The sequence below is a fragment of the Vombatus ursinus genome, unplaced genomic scaffold (assembly GCF_900497805.2).
Source record: "Vombatus ursinus unplaced genomic scaffold, bare-nosed wombat genome assembly UNPS02014779.1, whole genome shotgun sequence".
Taxonomy (NCBI): domain Eukaryota; kingdom Metazoa; phylum Chordata; class Mammalia; order Diprotodontia; family Vombatidae; genus Vombatus; species Vombatus ursinus.
The window spans coordinates 32713199-32738107 of record NW_020954557.1 but is presented as its reverse complement, the minus strand read 5'-3'; the positions used below and the strand labels follow the sequence as shown (position 1 = coordinate 32738107).

Genomic DNA, 24909 nt, shown 5'->3' with positions numbered 1-24909 from the left:
CTCATAGTAAGTAGCAGAGATGAGATAGTGCTGTTTACTCCAACACATTGTTGCTAATCAAAAAGAATTTGATTCCACTGCCCATAGCCCTAAGGCAAGCTCAATGGAGAAATATAAAAGAAACAAAAGACAGAGATATAAATTGAAGGTGTCAGATTTAACTTCTAAGGTCCCTTCCAGCATTATATCTATGATCATAAGTCTTAGAAACATACTTTATACCTTCAAAGAGTTTGGTTCAGACAAAATATAAATACATATAACAACCTAGAGAAAAAACATTACATGTGAAATTATGTAGTATAAATTAGATGTGTAAATCCTGAAGCAGCAAGAAGAAAGTAATGATCAAGATGTATTGGGATTAGACAACAGAATAAGGTGTAGGTCAGCTTTGACCTTTGAGGAAAAGTATAGAAAAATACTGAAAAAAAGAAAAGTAGTCCTAGGATTCTAGGAAAGAGGGAGTAATAATAATGTGTGTTTACAGAAAATTTTACAATTAAGACTCATTAGATTCTCTGAGGCAAGTAGTGCCAGTATGATTATTCTCATTGTACAATGAAGAAACTGGAAAGTTACTTGACTTGTCCATGGTCCTATAGATAGTAAATGACAGGTTGCTGTTCAGTCATGTCTGATTCTTCATGACCCAGTAGTTCATGCTGTCCATGGGGTCTGCTTGGCAAAGACACTGGAGTGGTTTGTCATTTCTTTTGCCATTGTATTAAGGCAAAGGGAGGTTAAGTGACTTGCCCAGGGTCACACAGCTAGTAAGTATCTGAGTCCAGATTTGAACTAAGGTCTTTCTGACTCTAGGGCCAAGACTCTACAACCAACTAGGTGCCACACTAGCTGACCTTCATGTGAGATCCCAAGATCATTCTGTTTTCCCACCTCTTGATGATCTCTAGCTTATTAATATCCTTCTTACAACGTGGTACCCCAAAATGAAAATAATACTTCAATTATGGTTAGAATAGGGCATAAACTCTTTTAATGAAGCCTAATATTATATTAGTTTTTGTGGTTGTGTTGTTTACATTTACACTGTGGATTGACATTGACCTTGGAGTTCACTGATACCCAATTCCTTTTGTAAATGAACTTTTGTTAAAAAGGCCTCACATAACTTGAACTCCTAATTTGGTTTGTTTGGTTTTTTTTTTTAAACACATGTTAGACTTCCTATTTATCTTTTCTAAGAAAGAGAGAAAGACAGAGAGAGAGAGACACAGAGAGAGAGAGAGAAAGGGGAAGGGTAGGGAGGAGTGGTAGGAGAGGAAAATGGGGAAAGGGTGAGAAAAGCCATCAGAGTATTGATATGTGGGAGTGCGATGGATGTTCTGAAGCAGTTTCTGCCCTCACTTCACTTAATACTTTGCTCTGTTGTCTTGATTTTGTAATTGTTAGCTTCCCTACCTCAAATTCAAAAGAAGAATCTGGAAAACCAGTCCTTTCAGCCTGTATCTACATGATACACAGCTGATTTAGCCAATTCAGTGATAAGACTATTCTTTGGGGGGAGGGGAAGAGAATCAGATAAATTAGCCCGATTGATTGTAGCAAGTATCTGTGTGATAACAGTTGATTCCCTCCTTCCTCCCCCCATAACATGTTGCCTAGGCTTCTCTTTTATATTAACGCAAACTCCCTTATATCATTACTATTTGTGTACATGTCCTTTCTTGCCCCTTTTTCCCAACAAACAGTAAGCTCCATTAGAGTACGGTCTGTGTCATAGCTATCTTTGTATTCATGTACATGCTAGCATAGTGCCAATGCATATAGGAGACATTTAACAGATGTCTGTTAATTTTGCTGAATTCTTTTTATTGCAGTGCTAGAACTGTGTATCAATATGGTGTTCATGTGCACTGACTAATGCAATAGGAAAAAATATGACCCTGGATGATTGTATCTTATTTTTTTCCTATAACATGTTGACTTCCACATAGATTTTTGAAACTTGAACAAAATAGGAACCTTAAGACAACCTAATGACATTTAAGAATTCCACAGATCACAATGCTTCCATTGTTGAAACTGTTCCTCTTTGATAATTCAAAGGTGATGAGGAAAGGATTTGCACTGACAGAGTGAAATATTGAATATAATATTATCACTATCTTTCTGGTGTTCTACTAGATTTTTACAGGTATCACATCAAGTTCAAGGTATTATTTTTCTGAACTGATAATTATATTCCTTCCCTTGAAAAATTAGGGAAAGCAGAATTTGCTACAATTATCCAGAACTTTCCACCCAAGTATTAGATACTAGTCTTTTCTAGAAGCCAAAAGAAAGAGCAAACGACAGTTCTAAATACTCTTCATTCCACTACCAAATCAACCAATACATTCCACCCAAAACTATTTTGGGTTGCTAAATTGGATGTTATTATTACACATGTAACACTAAAGCACAGAACAAGTTACATAGTCGTTTGATCATTAACACTTTTTTTTGTGATACAATTATTTGACTCATAAAATGGGTACAATTATCTTAAGGATGGAGACTAACCTAAAGGTGTGCTAGCAGCAGAATCATATACCTATATATTCTATAAGCCAAGCAGCCTGTAGGATACCCCAGAACCTTTTCATCTTGGAAGATAATTTTAACCTTGAAAATTCATGCCTCGAATGTACTCTCTATCCCTAAGGATGATTACATTACTCTTTCCAGAACCTCCATTTAAGGAGAGCACCAGACCAGTTATCTCTTTATTTCTCATCATTTTACACTCTGGACCTAAGTACCTTCCCCTATGCCCTTCACCTTTCTTTTATGTGGTGTCTTGTCCCTTTAGAAAGTAAGCTCCTTGAGGGCAGATGTTGACTTTCTTTTTGCTTGTATTTGTAACAGTAGCTGGCACATACTAAGTACTTTATAAATGCTTGCTATTGAAAACCAGTCCACAGAGGGTGGGAAAAAAACCTGCTAGGGTATAGCTCTAATTTATTCTCCTATGCAGTGGTTACACTTTGAGTCAATTCAAGGTCAAAACTGGCGTAACTGTTTCCTTCATAATATTAGTCTATGTTAAGAATATGTATTTATGTAGAAAAATTGAGGAATCAGAGGTGAGGAAGCATGACAGAAAGCACTTGAGACAAGAATAACAAGAGAGAAGCAGAAATGATTTTATTACCAAAGATCACTACAAACCAACTGAATAGACTGAGGAAACAGATGCTGAGTTTGGGAAACAAGTCACAAGCTTCTCATGGAGAGGTAATGTAGTATTTCTGGATAACATATAATTTATCTAGACGTTTGATTGGAGCTTTCTCCTCCAAACAGAGAAACTAATAATTTTAAACTTGGCTTTATGACAATTTCATCTTTCAAAAGATAGAAGAATCAATTTCTGAACAAATAAGAAGGAAGTGATTTCTGTTATGAAACATCATAAAAAAATGAAAACTTTGTCTTAAGGTTTGTGATAGATGAATAGAAATTCAGTCATAAGCTCATAAGTTCCCTATATTTGGAGGGCAGATTTTCAATGAATTCAGCAAGATCTAGTGTTACGTAGGAAGTCAGCCCAGGAGGGATAGAAAATTCTTAAGAAGTAGGTTTTAAAGGTAAGAAGATAAAACAGTTTCATGGAGGAAAAGGGGAAATTTAATGAATAGAGTGAAATTTTTAAAAGTCATACAATAAGTCAGTCAACAAGCATTTATTTTTAAAAATTATTTTTGGAGGCAATCAGGGTTAAGTGATTTGCCCAGGGTCACACAGCTGGTAAGTGTCTGAGGCATTTGAACTCAGGATTTGAACTCAGGTCTTCTTGACTCCAGGGCCAGTGCTCTATCCATTGCACCATCCAGCTGCCCCTCAACAAACATTTATTAAGTACTTAGTATGTGTCAAACACTGAACTAAGTTTTGGGGATACAAAGAAAGGCAAAAACACCAGCATTGACCTCATGGAGCTCATATTTCACTGAGGGAGAAAAATGCAAATAACTATGTACATCCAACTACAGGATGAATGGGAATTAATCTCAGTGGAAGGCACTACCAATGAAGGTTGGAGGAAGAAGGGAGAGAGACCATGAGGTGAGATTTGAACTGAATCTTGAAGGAAGCCAGAGCAGCCAGGAGTCAGTGTTGAAGAGGGAAAATATTCCAGGAAAAGGTAATAGCCATTTGAAAGGCACAGAGTAGATAGATGAAGTATCACATATGAGGAATAGCAGGGAGATCTGTGTAGCTGGATCATAGAGAGAGTGGAGGGGAATAAATTCTAAGAAGAATGGAAAGGTAGAAAGAGTCCAGACTGTAAGGGGTTTTAAAAGCCAAACAGAAGAGGACAGCAAGGGCAGGTAATAGAGAATAAATATAAAATGTAATAAGTCAGTTTCAATCAATATGCATTTATTAAGCACCTATTATGTGCCAGGCACTATGCTAAACATTGGAGAGACAGTGAAAGGCAAAAAATAGTCATTGCCTGGTTGGAGCTCTCAATCTACTGGGAGAAACAACATGCAAACAACCATGTACAAACAATATATGAGATAAATTACACATAACAGAGGAGAGGTACTGGTATGAAGAGGGATCAGGAAAGATTTCCTGTAGAAGGCAGGATTTTAGCTAGTACTTGAAGGAAGCCAGGGAAGCTCAGGAGATGGAGATAAAGAGGGAGAGCATTCCAGGCATGGGGGACAGCCAGAGAAAATGCCTGGAGTCAAAAGATGAAATGTCTTGTGAGAGGAACAGCCAGGAGGGCAAAGTCACTGGATTGCAGAGGTGAAGAATAAGGTGTAAGAAGATTGGAAAGGGAAGAGAGGGGCAGGTCGTGAAGGGCTTCGAATGGCAAACTGAGAATGAGTTATTTGATCCTAGAAGTGACAGGGAGTCATTGGAGCCTAGTGAGCATGGGGGTGACACAGTTCTTTGTTTTAGGGTGATCACTTTGGTTGCTGAGTGGAGGATGGACTAGAGCAGGGAAGACTTGAGGCAGGTAGACCAACTAACAAGTTAATGTAATAGTCCAGGAGTAATGAGGGTGATAGCAGTGTCAGAGGAGAGAAGGGGGCATATATGAGAGATGCTATGAAGGTAAAATCAACAGACCTTGGCCACAGATTGGATAGGGAGGGCTAAGACACATTGAAGAGCTGAATAAGACACCCAGCAAAGGTATTTCCAAGAATACTAAAACTCAGAATGAGCTTAGGTTGTCAAGGAAGTCAAAACAAAAAGGGTTTGTTTTTTTTCTTTTTTTAGCAATTTGGGGGAAAGGAGAGAAATTAAAGATAGGACAACTGCTGGTGATGAATGATAGAAAAGAGATAGAAGTATCACATCAAATCCCTTCTTGTGTGCCCCCTTCCCCCTCCCTGGGGAATTACCTTATTCAACAATTAATAAAAATATTTTTTTAAAGAAAAAGTGGGAGGACAGAGAAAAATCAGAAAAATGGATCAATACATCAAAAATGTTCAAAATATAAGCAGTGTTTCATAACTGAGGACCTCCTACCAAAGGAATGGGGTGGGTTGTTTCTCATACTGTTTATTTGGAATCTTGCTTTTTCTTTGTAATTTTGCAACATTCACTTTTGATTGTTTTGTGTTTGTTATTCTTCTGACATTGCTGCAGCCCCTATATATGTTATCTTAGCTCTGCTTTCTCTACCCTATATCAGTTCATGTAAGTCTTCTTATCTTCTTATTCAACATTTAGTACAACCTAGTAATGTTCCATGATATTCATGTGCTGCAGGTTCCCTACCCCTGGTTTAACCACCCACTCCCCCAATTCTCTTCCCCCTCGACTGGTTCTTTGTTACTATAAAAAGTATTGGAATAAATATTTCTATGTATATGAGTTTTTTTTTTCCTTTTCAACGACCTCCTTTGGTGTATATGCTTAGCAGTGGAATCTCTGGATCAAAGGGTATGAATATTTGAGTCACTTTATCTGCATAATTCCAAAATGCTTTCAGAATCAGTTGTACTGATTCACAGCTTCACCAACAATGCAATAGTGTGTCTATCTTTCCACAACTCCTTCAACATTGACTATTATCATCTTTTGTCATCATTAACAATTTTCTGATGGTCAAGTGAAAGCTCAGGGATATTTTGATTTGCATTGCATTTATTATTAATGATTTGGAGCATTTTTTCATGTAGTTATTAATGGTTGATTAATCAAAAAGCAGTTATTAAGTTATTAAGCACCTACTTTGTGTCACACACTGTACTTACAGATGGAGATATAAAGTAAGGCAAAAGAGAATCCCTTCTCTCAAGGAGCTCTTGGTCTAATGGGGACAACATAAAAGCAAGTCTTTAAACTTACTATTATATAATTTTTTTTCTCTAAATGAGGTTAAGCTGATTTTTATTGAATCTTGACTGAGTGTTTTCTATAAAGGAGTGTGCCATGCAAAGAGGGAGGTGATCAGGGAACCCTTGAACCAATAGCCCTAAGCTCACAGCAAGCCTAAATTGAAGCTCTTGGTCTCTCTCCACCTCTCTGTCTTTGTTCCATCTCTCTCTATCTCTGTCTTTCTCGGTCTCTGTCTCTCCCACTCTTTCCTCTTCATAAAGGGTCTTTACATTTGTAATTTTGCAACATTCACTTTTGATTGTTTTGTGGTAGTTCTTTTAATATACATTGTTGTATAAAATTCCCTAATATGTTACATCTTTTTTTATAGAAATAGATGAGAAGAGGGTCACCAACTCACAAGGAGAAGTAAGTTAAATTACATCTTTTACGTATACATTTGAGTTCTTTGAAATATATATTGAAAATGTAATCATTCAAAATTTAAAGCATTTAACTTTATTCAAAATTCCATAAGCTTTATGTTTTGTGGTAAAATATCAGGTAGGATCATGTGAGATTTCCACCTAGGAATACCTTCAAACAATCCAGCTGTGCCTGACAAGGTTATAGGCACTGAACCTGTTAATTCATTGGTCTGGAGCAGAGCCAGCCATCAAACACACAGCCCACAACACTCCTAAGTGCACCTGAACCAAATTAAAATGTAATTGGGAAATATTGAACATATTGTAACAAATAAAAAATATAATAACACATAGAAAATGTTAATATGTGGTTTTCTAAGTCAACACAGCCTGCAGGAATCCTTGTGTATGGTTTCCTCCCCCCTATTTCTATTTCAGTTTGACACCACTGCTCTAGAGAGCACCCAGAGGTGAGAAACTCCCTCTGCCAATGTAGGTCAGCACCTGTGATCTAAGTTCTGGTCTCAGAGAGTTGTCTAGAGCACCAAGGGGTCATGTTTTTGGCCTAGGGTGGCACAGACAGTCTAGATCAGAAGTATGCCTTGAACCCCTGATTTCCTGGCTCTCAGACTGACTCTATCCACTTCTTGCTCTGATGTTCACAGAAAACAGAAGAAAGAAAAAAAAGCCTGACCCTGTATCCCATGAACTGGGATTGTTAAATGCAAGTTTTGTCAGGAAAAGGAAAGTACATATTTGGAGACCAGAACAAAGAATGGTCCCCTGCCTGAGTTTTTTCAGCTAATGAGGAGATCAGAGTGCACATGTAATTTCAAGATGGTTATAGATAGGGATTACCTCATTGTTCCTAGGAAGCCCCATAACGAGACGTCTTTTCTGAGGTCCTTTATTTCGGTGCCCTTCTGTTTTTTCTCCTCAATTTTTTCTTTTTCTTTTTTTTCAGTTACAATTTTTTCTTTCTTCTGTTTTCTGTAAACATCAGAGCTAGAAGCAAAAGAAAGATGAGTGTTTCTAGCTCTGATGTTTACTAGGGGAACAAGTTCTGAAAACAGAACTCCCAGACTGCCTTTCTACGAGAAAATACACCTTATCACCTTTGGATAATCTCTCTTAAGCTTTTAATGTCACTGACACACATTTAAGGGTGATTATAAAGAACTGAGTGTTTGAGTGGCCTGTGAGCTCAGTATGAGTCAATAGTGTGACTACTGATAAGAAAGTTAATGTGGTCTTAGGTTGCGTAAAGCCGGGAGCATAGTGTACACACAGGCCTCAGGAGAATATTGTACTGCTGGACTCTGCCCTCATCAAACTGCAGCTGAAATGCAGTTTTCAATTCTGGGCAACACATTTTTGGAAGGGTAAACTAGAGCACATTAATAGGATGGTGTAGGTCCTTCAGATCATGCCATGGGCAGATCAGCGGAGGGAACTGGGATTATCTAACCTAGAGAGGAGAATACTTCAGAGAGAGAAAATACCTGCCTTTTGTTATTTGGAAAAAAGGTCATACAGAAGTAGGATTAGATTTATTCTGCCCATTTCAGAAGACAGAACTAGTAAGGGTAGAAAGGGAGTCAGATTTTTGCTTAATGTAACCAGGCTGCACAGTGGTTAGAGCGCTGGGCCCAGAGTCTGAAAGACCTGAATTCAAATCTGCCCTCAGACGCTTACTAACTGTGTGACCCTGGGCAAGTTGCTTAACCCTGGTCGCCTCAGTTTCCTCATCTGTAAAATGAGCTGGAGAAGGAAATGGTAAATCACTCCAGTATCTTTGTCAAAAACATCCCAAATGGGGTCATGAAGAATCTCATAAGACTGAAATAACTAAACCACAAACAGTCCTATTCAGAAAGTAGAATGAACTGTCTTGGTAGGTAACAATAATATTAACTAGCATTTATATCACACTTTAAGTTTTGCAGAGTACTTTGTAATTATCTCATTTGATTACTCAAAATAATCCTGGGAGATTGGTACTATTATTATCCCTGTTATACAGATGAGAAAACTGAGGCTAAGGAAGTTTTACTTGCTCAGGGTCATACAGCCTATTAAGTGTCAGAGGTTGGAGTTGAACTCAGTTCCTTCTGACTCCAGGCCCAGTGCTGAATCCACTGTGTCATCTAGCTGATTTCATGCCCTTGTTTCAGACTACTTTTGACTAAACTCTACCAAGTGGCAAAGGAACATCAGAGAGATGTTTAGAAACATGCCACTAATACTTCCCATACAGGTCTGCTGCGGTTTGAGTCTATGTAGATTTGCTAAGCTTTTTTCTCTCTCTCTCTTTTGTCCTCAGTCACAGAATGCATCTCCTAAGCAGAGGAAACAGAGTGTGTATACGCCTCCCGCTATGAAAGGTACTGTGCAGGTACTGTTTCCTGTTGTGCTGACGTGTGAAGCTGTAGACACTGGTAGTATTGTAGCTGCTTTTAAAACAGCAGCAATAACAAAATGAACCGGTATAACAAACGTGGTCCACTGTTAGTCAGTCAAAAGTGCCTACTATGTGCTAGGCACTTTGCTAAGTACTGAGGATATAAAAAAGGTAAAAGATAGCTCCTGCAGCTGCCAGGTATCAGAGTAGATAAAGCACTAGGCTGGAGTCAGGAGGATCTAAGTTATTTGGCCTTAGATACTTACTAGATGTGTGACCCTGGGCAAGTCACTTAGCTCTATTTACCTCAGTTTCCTCATCTATAAAATGAGCTGGAGAAGGAAATGGAAAACCCCTCCAATATCTTTGCCAAGAAGACCCCAAGTGGAGTCATGAAGTCAGACACAAAGGGACAACAACACATGTGCCAGGCACTATGCTAAGCCCTGGGAATACAAAACCAAAGATAGACCTTGCCCTGAAAGTGGCCCAAAATTTAATGGGGAAGACAAAATGCAAACAACTATGTACATATACAGAGTAAGTAAAATATAATCAACAGAAGGAAGGCAATAGAATTAAGTGGGATTGAGAAAGACTTCATGTAGAAGGAGGGAGAGTATTCCAGGTCCTCTGGAGGACAGCCAGTAGTTTCTTGTGGGAGAAATAGCAAGGAAGTCAGCGTCTCTGGGGTGGGGAGTAAGATGTAAGAAAACTGAAAAGGTAGGAGTATAGGTTATGAAGGGCTTTGAATGCCAAACTGAGGATTTTATGTTTGGTCTGTAGTGTGAGTTCAAATCTGGCCTCGGACACTTGCTAGCTGTGTGACCCTGGGCAAGTCACTTAACCCTGGTTGCCTTAATTTCCTCATCTGTAAAATGAACTGGAGAAGGAAATGGCAAACCACTCCAGTACTTGCCAAGAAAATCTTAAATAGGGTCATTAAGTGGTCCATAAGACTGAAACAACTGAACAAGTGTGATAGGGAGACACTGGAGTTTATTCAGCATATGGTGGGGGGGGGAGAGGGAGGAGGAACAGGGAAATTGGGGAGGGTTATGTCATTGGACAGTCACTTTAGGAAAATCACTTTGGTGGGTGAATGGAGCATGGGCTGGAGGAGGGAGAGATTTGTGGCAGGCAGACCAACCAATACACTATTGCAGTAGTCTAGGCATGAGGAAATGTGGGCCTACACAAGGGTGGTGGCAGTATTGGAGTATTATTATAAACTATTAACTAGCTACTTGAGCTTGAATAAGTAATTTAAATTCTCTGGGCCTCAGCTTTCTCATCTGTAAAATCGAAGGATGAACCAAATGGTTTCCCTTCAGGTTCTAACTTTTCCTAATTCTAATTCAGTTTGACCAGAGGATAACATTGAAGAGGAACAATAAAGATAACAGTTTTTTCAATTCCTTTTTTTATTATATATTTTTCTTCTCTTTTAAAATCTTTGGGCAAAATTAATCAGAAACCCTGACAGTTCTTTTCATTGACCATGACTCTTTGGGATTCCTGCCCAACTTTGAGGCAGCCACAATACTGGAGATTGGGTGTTCCATAGAAAGTATTACTTTGTATCAGGAGCAGCTTCTCCAAGGAGTCCTGTCGAAGCTGCTGTTGAGCATTAAAGCAGCAGCTGTTGAAATAATGAGTAAGTATCCTTATTCAGACTCTGGCACAGCCACAAAATCTAAGTTAGCTCCTAAATAGGTCCTGTGAATGGAACAGTAAAATGCACTGATAGTTGACTGACTGCAGCTGGGGGGAGGGGAAGTGTTTCACTTTTTGCACAAAATCATTCCATTGCATGAGAATGAACATGTCAAGTCTAGCACATAATTTTGTTACCTCTTTCTTGGGAGAGCACATATGTACTGAAAGAGAGGGCCTTTAATAGCTGCCCTTGTCTGCTGCAGCTGCAGAGGGGCCAGCTGAGGAGCTTTGCCAGTGAGTTTGGAGAGGAACCTGAACTTGGACAGAAATATTTCACCCTATGTTCTCTCCAGGCACTGGGTTTCTGAGCGAGGCTGGGAAGGGTCTGTGCACAAATGAAAACAATTAATTGCTGCATGTACTAGTAAACTTCCTTCCTCTAGAGCAATAAAACACCATGTCTATTCTTTCATGAGACTAACAAATAATCGAGATCACGAGCATCATGGTCTATTCTGGTACAACCCGAGTGGATAAAAAAGTGCTGGTGGATGAATTTCATTTCTAGAAAGGTAGCTCCTTGAGTGTGTGTGAAATAGCCTTTTAAAGACTTAATCAACCTTAACATGAATGGATAGCATAGAGATGCATATGACTCTCCCCTAATTCTGTTTCAGGTTAATCTGTCCAAACAAAATAGGGGCAGCTAGGCCGTGCAGTGGACAGAGTACCACACCTGTAGTAAGGAAGACCCATCTTCCTGAGTTCAAATCTAGTCTCAGATACTTATTAGCTGTGTGACCCTGGGGAAATCACTTAGCCCTGTATGCATCAATTTCCTCATCCATAAAATGAACAGAAGAAGGAAATGGCAAACCATTCCAGTATCTTTGTCAAAAACAAACCAAAAAAAAAAAAAAACCCCAAAAAACCTAAATAGGATCACAAAGAGTCAGACACGAGTGAAACAACTGAACAACAACAATAAAAATGAAGTAGTAATGTATTCTCTTCTTTATAGTATAGCAGTTTTATTTTTTAAGAAGGACCTTAAAATAAATGTTATAGGGCTAACAGTTGTCATTATATTATATCTGACTCTAGAAAGCATGGCAATATTATGAATTAGGGCATTTAGAAAAAAACAATCTCTGGTCCAGAGATGATTTCATGAATTTTCCTTAATCGACATGAAGAGATTTGGAAAACTAGAAGGAATATGTTTCCTTTATAATTGATTTGACTCTTCCAAAGACTCAGTCAGTTCCTAGTGAGAAATGAGGGGATGACTGAACATTACCTCTTTCCCAGATCATCAGCCTGCTGGGAATTAAGTGCCTCTTAGGCAACCAGGGAATCCCTCAGACACACAAAAGAACTGGAGCGAGTCTGCTGCTGCCATGCAAGCTAAACAGTAAAAACAAAAACACTCAGCGTTGTTCCCCAAGCTATACAAATCCCATCTCCCTCTCTATAAGAGCTTGAAATTAATTTTTAAAGGCAAGAAATAAGTAATGGCCAAATGTGGTACATTCTACGTTAATTTGGATCTGAATGGTGATTTCATTGGTATGGGAAATCCTGAATGAGCTAACTCCTATCAAGGCAGATGACACCTCCTTTGCAGTTTATATTTTTAAAGAGTTGCCTGGGGGCACTGAGTAATTAAATGACTTGGCTAGAGTCACAGAGTCAACATTTGGCAGAGGTCACAGACTGGACATAAATTAAGGGATATAAATTAATTTATGGGACATACATTTAAAAATGAATATAGGATACAATGAAGTAGAATTGCAATGCAGAGGCCACAGAGAACACCATTTCTCTGAAATGCAGACACAATGCAAAATATAAAGGAAAGAAATAGCTAGGAGAGCAATGCAGCGAATAATACATCTGGCCCACTTCTGAAAAGGCAGGGTATAAGAAAAATGGATTTGAAAAATATGATGGGCAAGGCTGTGAGAGAAGAGAGCCAGTGCTTAAAGCAACATGCATTCCAGTTCTATGCTAGAACACCTCAATGCACCTTGTGTTTATGCACAAGGAAAACGGTCATGTGCCAAGCATAAAGGGCTAGTGGTCGCCAATTTATAAAAGTATCTATTGTTCAACCACTATATACGAGTCACTGGGAATATAAAGACAGACGTGAAACATTCCTGTGCACATGGAGCTTATATTTTATTAAAGGAGAGAGTATACACATAAATGAGCACAGTTAGGTGGTGCAGAAATAGAGTGCCAGGCCTGGAGTGAGGAGACTCATTATCCCCAGTTCAAATGTGGCCTCAGATAATTACTAGATCTGTGACCTTGGGCAAGTCACTTAACTTTGTTTGCCTTAGTTTCCTCATCTGTAACATGAACTGGAGAAGAAAATGACAAACCACTCCAGTATCTTTGCCAAGAAAACTCCAAATGGGTTCATGAAGAGCTAGACATGACTGAAAAATGACTGAACAACAGCAACAAAAATGCCCATGAATAAGTATATACAAAATGGATATAAACTCTGACTAGGATAAGAATTCCCTAATCCCTTTCCCCCCCTCTTTTACCATATAAGCCCAGAGAGGAATTTACAGTAATTATTTTTTAAAATTTCTTTATTTCCTACCCCTTCCAGATGCCCTCCTTTCCCCTTTATTCTCAGGGTGGTATAATTGTCTTTACTGTGTATGGACATATTCCTGTTCAGATTTTCCATCAATACATGTCACACAATATGTATGAAAGTGACAGAAGTAAATCTCTGTGAGGAAATGGGCTTACTCTTCCATAATCCTCTGTATGTTCAACTCATTCTATAAGCAGAGAGATCTGAAGTTTGTCAAAAAAGGACAACTTCCTAACTAGTCACCCTCCACATTTCTTTTCAGAGTGTATAGGGGTCAGCCCTCTAATCTGCTAAATGACCAACTAAATTCTTAATTCTTGTTGTATAACTTGTGCCATGTCTCAGAAGAGGAAAATTTGGGGACAGGAAACTGGCTGACTCATCTTCACTCTTGCTTTTTTTTTTTTTAAACTGGAATGCATTTTACTGAGAACATCAGAGTGAGTGCTATTGATTTAAAAGAGAGTCTAAATACTAACCATAGCAGCTGACCAAGTAACTGCTGTGCATGCACAGATCCCTTTTGGGCTCACATTACCATCTTTAATGCATGGCCAGTAAGTCAAGTGATCCATTTTGCTCCTGTAAAAATGTTTATGTTTTTTAATTCCCTTCAAGCTTGTGGGTTTATTGTAAGAGAGTATTGCAGGGACCCCAGAGTCTAGTGATTATGGTTCTGATATGCCTAAGAACTTTATTTGGAATGCCTGCAGAACTCTGTAGTTATTGTTTTCTCCAATGATAACATCAATTTTTATATCTCCACTTCATCCCAAATCCTGTTCTTGTAAAACATCCATGTAAATAAGGACTTGCCCAGGAAAGAAACAAAAGAAAATGAGCTGAATAAGAATTAAACAGAAGGTTTAAAAAGAGCTAGTATTGTCTTCCTTTTTCATTTGATTTAATTTGCAATTTTTGTCTTTGCATTTAGAAGTCTTGCAAATCTTTTTCTCAAAAAAGCTGAAGATGCTTTAATTTCAGCATCTCTTTTTGACTTATAAATCTAATACTAAATTTCTTTTTTTTTATATTTCATTTCTGGTGAGGGGATTCGCATCATTATAAAGCATTGTAGTGGGTTTTATAGACTGCCCATGTTCTTGAATTAAGGAAGACCTGGGTTTGAATCTTAACATTCAACACTTGTTGCTATGTGATCTGCACAAGTCATTCACTCTCTCTGTTTGAATATTCTCTTCTGTACAGTAAAGGAGTATTAATACCTCTATCACAGGGTTGTTATGAGGCCCAAATTGGATACTATTTGCAAAACTTTAAAACACTCTAAAATGTGCACTATTATTGTCTCTGCTTGTGTTTCCCAAAGGAACAGTTGAAGCCAATTTTTCTGTGCTTGTTTTCATGCAGGTTCCAGTTGAATGTTATTCATTTTTAGTTAATGAGCATGGGTTCTAGATCTCTTTGAATTTTTTATGAGTTCCATCTATCACATCTCCAAGGTCTTTTCTCTGAAGGAAATTAACAATAGAATATTTAAAAATTTCTATCCCTCTTTGAATCCATAATTTATTAGAAACCATTACTACTATAGTATGTGGCCTTGACCTACAATTATAATTCCTTAAGCCAGTTTTTTTTTTGGATCTAGTGACTGAAAGAGTATTGATAATAATAAGAGCTCATATTTGTATAGTGTTTTAGGTTTGCAAAAACACTTTATAGAAATTATCATGTTTGATGAAATTCAGTGAATATGATTCCATAAATCAAGCATGGTAGCTTTCTGTAAGCCAAATGACAGATGAGGATTGATTGAAGGAACTGGTGGTGTTTAGCCAGAGGAAAGAAGATATTTGAGGGTTTGATAGCTGCCTTCAAGTATTTATTTGGAGGGTTTTGGTCAATAAAAATTTATTAAGCACCTACTATATGCCAGGCACTGTGCTAAGGACTGGGGATACAAAGAAATGCAAAAGGCAGTCCCTGCCCTCAAGTAGCTTACAATTTATTGGGGGAAGACAGCACACAAAAGAAAGCTGAAAAAAGGTGGGGGAAAGAAAAATCCTCAGCATACCAGCATGATGAGGTCCAGAGTAGTACACACAGATGGGAAGTGAAGATGACCAGCCTGGATGCCCCCATTAAATGGAGGTTTGAAGAGGAGTTCTTTACTCCACTCTTCCTTCAGAAGAGTAGAGGGTATTGATAAGGCTGATTTGATCTTACAGGATGATGAGGTTCCTGTGGGCTGTCCCTTGGAAAAGGGGATATATATATATATATATATATATATATATATATATATATATATAGACCCAGGAATTGAACTTGGAACAAGAAGGAAATGTAGACTTTAGGCAAGCAAAAGAATCCTGACTATTCCTGACTATTAGAGGCATCACAAATGAAATGGGGTACCCCAGAAATGATGGTTTTAAGCCCAGGCTGGATAACTAGTTTGTTAGGTTTGTGGCAGAGCAGATTCTAGTTTAGGGATTGGTCCCTCCTAACTAGAGATTCTATGATTTTCTTCAGAGAGCTAAGCAACAAATGTATTCTTCTCTAGATTTCTCTAATACCCTGATCATATTTAGTACTGTTTTTAGTATGGGATTTGCACAGTTGTATATGTACCCAGGAGAACCTCAGATTGTAAACCTATGATAGTATAGACAAGGGTTATGCTTGAAATAGATCAGTGTTTCTCAAACTGTGCTGCAAAGAACCCCAAAACATTCATGTTCAAAAATTTTGAGCTCCGAATTCTCTCCCTCCCTCCCATTCCTCCCCTACCCATTGAGAAGGCAAACAATATGATATCAATTACATATGTGAAGTTAGGCAAAACATATTTCCATATTAGTCATGTTGCCAAAAAGGGAAGAAAAATGAACAAAATTTAAAAGTATGCTTAATTCTGCACTCACAATTCATCAGTCATTTCTCTGGAGATAAAGGCCATTTTTCATCACTGGTCCTTTCAAATTGTCTCAGATCATTGTCTTGATCAGAGTAGCTAAGTCTTTCACAGGTGATCATCCTTACAATAGTGCTCTTCCTGTCTGCAATGTTCTGGTTCTACTCACTTCATGTGTTCATATAAGTCTTCTCAGGTTTTTCTGAAACCATTCCACTCATCATTTCTTATAGCAGAATAGTATACCATCTCAGTTATACACTACAACCTGTTCAGCCATTCCCCAATTGATGGGTACCCCCTCAATCCAAATTTTTTTAATGAACCTTATGTTATTTGTCAATAAACACTAATAATAAAAAAATTTATATGCTTTTACTACAAGAGTTCTGCCAAAGGGCTCTCCCTCTGTGGAAAAGTCTGAGAAACACTGTCCTAGAAGAATAGATTGTAACTCAAGAGACCTGAGTTCTAGTCCTGATTCTGCTACTAATTAAATAGCTTTGTGATCTTGGGTAAGTCAAGTCATCTCTCTTGGCCTGAGTTTCTTCCCTTGTAAAATAAAGGAGCTAGGTTAGTTTCTTTCTAACTTTCATTCCGGCTATGACATTCTATGATTTTAATTGTGATTCTAGCCAGCATCACAGATTAAGACATGGAGTCATGGGGGGTGGGAGAGAAGAGGGAGGAGTAAAATTGCCATGCCTAAGGAAATGTTTCTGACAACTTTCTCTTTGAATAATACGTATGCTGCCATTCAACAGTGACCATGCATATTAAGTCAGGGCAAATCAGTAGACTCAACCAAGAAAGTGGTCATTAACCTCAGAGCCTAGAGCTTTAAAGAAATTAATGCCAATTTAGTAGAAATCAGAGAGGGGGCTTGCAGTACTAGTAATATCTTCAGAAGTTCCTTCTTATGCTAATTTTATCTGGTTTTAATGAGAGCTCAATTCTGCAAAGGGATTAATGTATTATAGATATTATCTGGCAAATTCAGAAGACATAATCAATCTATGTGTCATCCATATGGTCATATGCCTAGTTGAGATCTCCATATGGAGGAGAAAAGAGTAAATGCTGGGCATGTTGTGGCCTAGCCCAAGAGACATTTAATAGGATTACTCTCCCACCCTTTTGTACCCACTCTCACCCTCAGCTCAAGAAATCCTTCATCTCTCTGACTGTGAAACTCCAGGCTCTGTAGAACTAAATGGCCGTAATTGTTTTAGCCGTGGGAGCTGTAGGGTGGGACAGGAAAGAGAAGGGACAAAGCATTTTGCAATATACGTATTGTTAATATATCACTTATCTTTCTATCTTCCAATATTTGAATTGTGTGTATTTGGAGAACATTCAATAGTCATTCAGTCAATAAACATTTTTAAGTTCCAGCTCTGTACAAGGCACCAGAAATATGAAAATTCAAAAAGACAAATCAAATACCTAAAATCCCCTTCCTCATATAGTTTACTTTCTGTTGAGTTGGGGGAATGCATGTGATGTCCTACTTGGGAAGGAGGGTTTATAAACTACCAGGTTAGACAGAACACAGGATGTGTGCTAGTCTACTGATTTGGGGAAGTTTATATTCTACTGAGTTGGGGGATGTGTGATGTAAACACAAACAAGTAGGATGTGATAGAGGCAAAGAAGAAATGCAAAGCACTTTTGGATAATTTGTCAAGAAAGGTAATAAAGGTAGATTGGAAGCAGATTATGAAGAACCTAAATGCTAGGACAAAGAATTTATATTTAATTTATGTGGCAGTAGGAAGACACTGAAGAGGAGTAACATATTCAGATTTTTGGTAGGTATGTAAAGGATGAGAAAGAGGAGAGAATATGAGGCACAGAAGAGTGTGAAGGAGAATAGAAGCAGGTTGACTACAAAGGATGCCCCAGGCAAGAAATGCCTGCAGTAGGGGGAGAGGGCTGGCAGTGTGACTGGCATAGTAGAAGTTAAGTATAGCTAGGAATAGCTAAGTTTTAGTTAAATGAACGTGAGAATGGCTGAAACAAATGTTGTAGGCGCAATATATTTTTTATGACTTGTTTTTGATGATTAGTGAGTTACATTGTTTTGAAATACAGAGGACTTAGGAAACGGTGATTATTTTACAAGTGGTGAATATTCACTCCATATTTCCTGCCCTTAATGGAATCAAGCAGGCTAACTTGGTGAATTCCTTGACTGAATAACCTTCTTAAACCCAAGAAACTATATGTAAAGGGCAAAAGATAAAATTGCCCAGGCATTTCTGAGGTAGAGTAAGGACAATAAAAAATTCTTTGTAATTTTGAAGAAAACAACAGTTTTTCTTATGGGATTTAGCAACTTTAATTTGGTGCCTATCTATAATAGAGGCAATTAAAAAAACTAATTGTTAGCAACAAAAACTGATGAACAGATTTATTCAGTGTTTGCCACTATGCCTTCAAGTCACTTATAATCTAGCTGGGGAGATATTTAAAAAGGGAGGGGGATAATGAAATCAACTTAAAATAGTCACAAAAACTGAGAAATGAAAGGGGATTCTGAGATTGTTCAGAAACTTTGAGAATCTCATAGTTCAGTTAGACCTCATCTCAGAGACCATCTGTTCCACCTAATAAGAATCTATACAAATGACTAGTCAACCTTGAGGACTGCTAGTGAGAGTTAGTCAACAACAAGCATTTATTAAGCACTTACAGTGTGCCAGGCATTGTGCTAAGCACTGAGGATATAAGGAAAGGCAGAAAGACAGTTTCTGCAATCAAGGAGCTCACAGTCTAATAGGGGAGACAATAAGCAAATAGCTATGTAGGAACAAGTTATAGACAGGAAAAAGTGGGGCTAATATCAGAGAAAGGCACTAACATTAAGGGGAAGTAGAACAGGCTTTTTGTAGAAGGCCCGATTTTGACTGGTACTAGAAGGATGTCAGGGAGGGCAGTAATGTGGAAGGAGAGTATTCCAAACCTGGAGGACAGCCAGTAAAAATGCCTGGAGTTGGAGTTGAGAGATGGCATGATGGCATGTCTTCTGGAGAGGAACAGCGAGGAGGACAATATCATTGGATAGAATAGTATGAATCTGGGGTGGGAGAAGGGAGAGGAGGGAGAGACTAGAAAATCAGTACGGACTTAGAAGACTTAAGAGGTAGAAAGATCCAGATTGTGAATGGTTTTGAATGCTCTCCCAAGGCACCCCACTCTACTTTGGGATAATTCTAACTAAATATTAGGAAATGTTCCCTTAATGAGTCGAAATCTAATTTTCTGCAGCTGTGGTCCATTGCTCTGCCCTCTGAGGTCAAACAGAACAAATTTAATCTGTGTAATATGTGACAACAGCCTTTCCAATGCTTCAGGACAGCTGTTAAGTTCCCAGAAGTCTGTTCTTCAGGCTCCTTCAACCTGTCTTCTCATCATCTTGGTCATCCAGTTCTTGGTGTGCCCTAGATTGTCAGTGTCTTTCCTTGGTGCTCAGAACTAAACATAATGTCCTGACCAGGAAGGGGTTCAGTGGGCCTGTCATTTTCCTCATCTTGGATACCATCTTTTTCTTTTTCTTTTCTTTTTTTTTTTGTGGTGAGGCAATTGGGGTTAAGTGACTGGCCCACGGTCACAGTTAGTAAGTTTCAAGTGTCTGAGGCCAGATTTGAACTCAGGTCCTCCTGTCTCCAAGGCCAGAGCTCTACCTATTGCAGCACCTAGATACCTCCACCATCCCTTTCTTAATACTGCCTATATTAGCATTAGTTTTTTGCCCTGCCATATCATACTCAACTTATATTGAGCTTGCAGTCCACTAAAATACCAAATCTTTTACAGATGAGTTGCTTTTGGGTCCTGATTCTCTCTCTATGTACTTCTGATTTTTTTTAACCCAAGTATAAGATATTTTAGTTCAATAGAATCTCATCTTGTCATCTAGCCCCACCTATACATGAATAGGAATAGAGCACTGTATATGTGACAAGTAGAAAGACAATCATTCCCATGAGAATTCAGAAGGTGATCCTATCCCCACTGCAGTTGACTTGTCACAAAAAGGCTTCTCTGGAGAGAAGGTAAAACTTGAACTGGACTTAATTTTTTTTTATAGGTTAAGTATATATAGGTTAAGAGGTTAAGTAACTTGCCCAGGGTCACACAGCTATTAAGTGTCAAGTGTTTGGTCTGAGGCCAGATTTGAACTCAGGTCCTCCTGACTCCAGGGCTGGTGCTCTATCCACTGTGCCACCTAGCTGGCCCTTGAACTGGACTTTAAAAAGAAGAAAAAGGACATGAAGTCAATATAGCACCAGATTTGGCTCCAATATCTATTAGTTATCATTTAACTTCTCTGAAAGTCTAAAAAATAGTGAAGGTTGGAGGATTGTTAGGGTTTAAAGTGAAGAAGGTATGTCTTGAACTAGATGACCTCCAAGGTCTTTCCAACTCTATCTTTTCTGATTCTTCTATTGTCTATAAATAAGGATAGTAATTATGTACTCTACCTTTACCTGCTTGTGAGGTAGGGGGAAATCTATATCTATATCTGTCTATCTACCTATCTATCTATCTAATCTATTGATATAGTATTATGAGAGTAGGAACTAAATGAGTGAAGAGGATGGGGGAGGGGATTTCAAGAAGAGCGGAATAAACACTCATGCATGTGGGAAGGTACAAAACATATTCATATTTGCATAGCTGAAAGGTCTACCAGTCTCAAATGATGAGATAAATACAAGAAGATGAAATTCAGTAGGAATAAATGCCTCCAATCCTTGAGTTTGGATTCAATGCATCAGCTTCAGTAGTACAGCATGGGCAAGATAACACTGTAAGATAACAGATTATGTAGGGGGAAAAACACAAAAACCTGAAAGCTTTTTTAATACTATAATCTTAATATAAAAGTCTAATTCAGTTATATGCTAACCACATCACCTATACAAAGCAAGTTGATAGACTTTTTCTTCTACTTGATGGAAAGATATTGTCCCATTCAATTGTTAAGAGTACCAATTGGCTATTTATTAGGCAAAGTTAACATAGAAGAACAACGAGCCATTTTTATGTGTGCAGTGACTGGGAAGCCTAGATTACCTGATGTTGGATATACCAAGAGCAGTAGTCCTCAGAACATTAGCCATCTAGAAAAGTACAGGCACTGTTCAGGACCAACTTTCCTGGCTGGGGGGTTAAGGTGATTGTGGGTTAAGCTTTTAAGTATCTTATGCAATAGTCACAGGACCAAGGTTAGCCCATTAGTGATTAGACAGTATGGTTTGACCAATTGCAACAAAGGAATCAAGTACTATTACCCCCTGGGATCACTTCTACAAAATGATACAAAGCACACTATACATGAAAATAGCGGCAGTCACATGGTTCCTGTACATCTTCAGGGTCTATGCTGAAAAAGGCCTCTGGACCAGTGCAAGGGTCATTAATGTGAAATATAGCCACAAAAGTTAATTTGATTAGTACCATGAGATACTGTGATTTGAGACTAAAAGAAACCTTAGAAATCATTTAGTTTAACATTCTTATTTTAAAGATGAGGAAATTGAAGCCAAGATAGGGTAGGTGGCACAATGGATAGAGTGCTAGACCAGGAGTAAGGAAGACCAGAGTTCAAATTCAACCTAAGATACTTATTAGCTGTGCAACCCTGGGCAAGTCACTTAACCTCTGTTTGCCTCAGTTTCCTCAACTATAAAATGTATAATAGCACCTACCTCCTATGGTTGTTATGAGGATAAAATAAGATAATTGTAAAGTGCTTAGCCTAGTGCATGGCACCATAGTAAACTCTCTCTCTCTCTCTCTCTCTCTGTATATATATACATATATATATATATATACATACATATATATATATAGACACATATATTTGTTTGTTCAGCTACTTTAGTCATATCTGACTCTTCATGACTTATTAGCAAAGATACTGGAGTGGCTTGCTATTTCCTTCTCCAGCTCATTTTATAGATTTGAAAACTGAGGCAAACAGGGTTAAGTGACTTGCCATGGGTCACACAGCTAAGTATCTGAGGCTAGATTTGAACTCAGGTCTTTCTGACTCCAAGCACAGAAATCTACCCACTGTACCACCTAGTTGCCCCAAATGCTATATATAAATAATAGTTAGTATTAGCTATTATCATTATAAGTAACTTGCCTGTAAAGTAGATGGTAAGGGCAGAATCAACAATCAAGCTCAGGTCTTCTTATTCCCTTCCCAGGTTTATTTCTTCTGTTCCAATAGAAATATGGTATCTGGAATCATACAGGTTATAGTCCCATTGGGTTTTGCCTTTGTCCAAACATTGAGCACCATATATTAGAAAGGACATTGACAAACTGGAGCACATGCAGAGGAAGGTGTTTAAAATGGTGAAACCAGATGTGAAACCAGACTATAGAAAGATTTGTTGAAAGAATTGGCAATGTTTGATCTGGAGAAGGGGAGAATTAGTGATGACACGCTAGTTATTTTCACAGATTCGAAGGACTGTCATGAAAGAAGGGTTAGAACAGAGGTTCTTAACTTTTTTTTTTTTTGGTCATGACCCCTTTTTCCGTTTGGTGAAACCTGTAAATCATTTCTCAGAATAATTTTTTTAATGCATAAAATAAAATACATAGTATTAAAAAAACAATTATGTTGAAATAGAGTTAGCAAACTATTTTTTAAAAGTTCCTGGATCCCAGTTTAAGAACTCATGGATTAAAGGTAAGAAGGAATCATCAAGATGCAGTGAACAGTGGAGTCAAAAGGACCAAAAGGGTTTAGTTTTTAGCAATCCACTTACTTACCTATGAGACTTTGGGCAAATAACTTGACTTCTCTGAAGCTTCTTTATTTTATTTTATTTTTTTGCCTCTGATGAGAATGTTAGATTAGTAACTCTCTCTTCCATGACTTGTACTTAGTTCCCAAAAGTCAAACCAGGAAAAATCAATCAATCAATAAGCATTTATTAAGCACCTACTATGAAAAGAGGATGTTGAAGAGATGCCAATTTTTGTTTCAACAACAGCAGTAAATACTTACTAACTCTTAGAGTAGTCCCAAAGTGGAATGGACTAGCTTAAGAAACAGATAGTTCCCAGCAAAAGAAGTATTCTGGTGAGACTGGATGATATTTGTCACCTTGTTTCCACAGAGCATTCTTCTTCATATGCCAGTTGAAATAGATGACCTCTGAGAGCAGGTTTGGGATTCTATTATATCCATTCATAAATCAAAATCTACTATTTTATGAAATCATACTAGATAGACTAGCCCTGTTTCCTGCAAGTAACTAAAGTTGTTAAAGTAACACTCCAATGAAATGGAATAAATCAAATATTTATCTCTAATTTTCTTAAAATTATGATTTGAGATATTCAAAAAAAAATGTCAAAAGTGCATCATCAGTGTTTAATCAATCAATCAAACCAAAATCTATCACCTAGAATTTTAAAAGTTCCTACTATGTGCTAGGTACTATGCTAAGCCTGGAGATACAAAAAAAAGTTTTTTTTTTAAAGTTTGAAAAAAGCTCCTCAAGGAACTTATATTTTAATGGGGGAATATAAAATGGTTAAGGTGTTTTTTCTCTTCACCATTAGCAAGCTTCTGAATGACAGAATTTAGATTTGGAAGGAAGTTTGTATACTGTCCAACCCTTTCATTTCTCCTCCCCCCTGGTCCATTCCTTTCTATAACTTCCCTCCTGCAGTGGGTACTTTGTAGGTTTTTCATCATACTTGCCTTTCATTAGCAGGACTCTGTCCTGGCTCAGTTATTTATCAGAAGAGGTGGGCTTATTTTTTCAATTCAAGAAACACTTAACAGATTCCCAGATTAGTAACAGTACAAATACAGACAAGTCCTTGCTTTTTTTTTTTAAATAAAAAGACCAAGTACACTCCTATTCTTCTTAACCCTTTATTTCCTGTCATTTACCACCTTACTCCCCCCTTCTCATCTTCCTGTTTCACTGCTTAATCAAGTTGGGAGCAGTATAGACAGATAATCTGTTTGTAACTTATTCAATTCAGGGAGAACTTAGTCCAGAGGTAAGTACAGGGGAGCTTGGAAAGAAAAAAAAATATCTAGTACAGATCACTTTTCTTTTCGATAGTTAGTCATTTCTTATTAGGTTAAAGGTTGTAAAGGACTTTTCTCCCCTGAATTATTTTTATAGATTCATGAATCACAAGTTAAAAACAAACTTAAGGAAAATGACCCAATTTTGACTATGTGGTAGCACTCAGAAATACTAAAATTAGATTACCATTTGGAAATCTCATTCAACTCATTTTGTTGTTTTATTTTACCATAGCCATTTACATTGACAAAGCAGGCGTAGGCGTTGCTGGGGAGAGAGTCCGAAAGACCTAGGTTTAAATCTAGCCTCTGACTCTTACTAGTTGCTTGGCCCTGGTCAACTCACTTAATCCATATGTACTTCAGACAACTTAATGGATATATCCAGTCACTGACATAGGAATCCTCCAGTAAATCACATATGCTTCTTGTATTTCTGTTGCTAGGTTATCCGTGGAAAAATCAAAAGCTCTTTATATACATATATGTGTGTATGTGTGTGTGTGTGTGTGTGTGTGTGTGTGTGTGTGTGTGTGTGTGTGT

At 37.9% G+C, this 24909-nt stretch overlaps 1 protein-coding gene across 2 annotated transcripts in view; it reads left to right on the top strand.

Moving 5' to 3' along the window:
- PPP1R1C (protein phosphatase 1 regulatory inhibitor subunit 1C) overlaps positions 1 to 24909 on the top strand; it is a 184188-nt gene that overhangs the window by 89964 nt on the left and 69315 nt on the right. For both annotated transcript variants that reach the window (XM_027866147.1, XM_027866146.1), the window contains exons 3-4: positions 6689 to 6726; positions 9049 to 9109. In XM_027866147.1, the coding sequence (XP_027721948.1) occupies positions 6689 to 6726; positions 9049 to 9109 (99 nt within the window). The remainder of the gene's footprint in view (positions 1 to 6688; positions 6727 to 9048; positions 9110 to 24909) is intronic.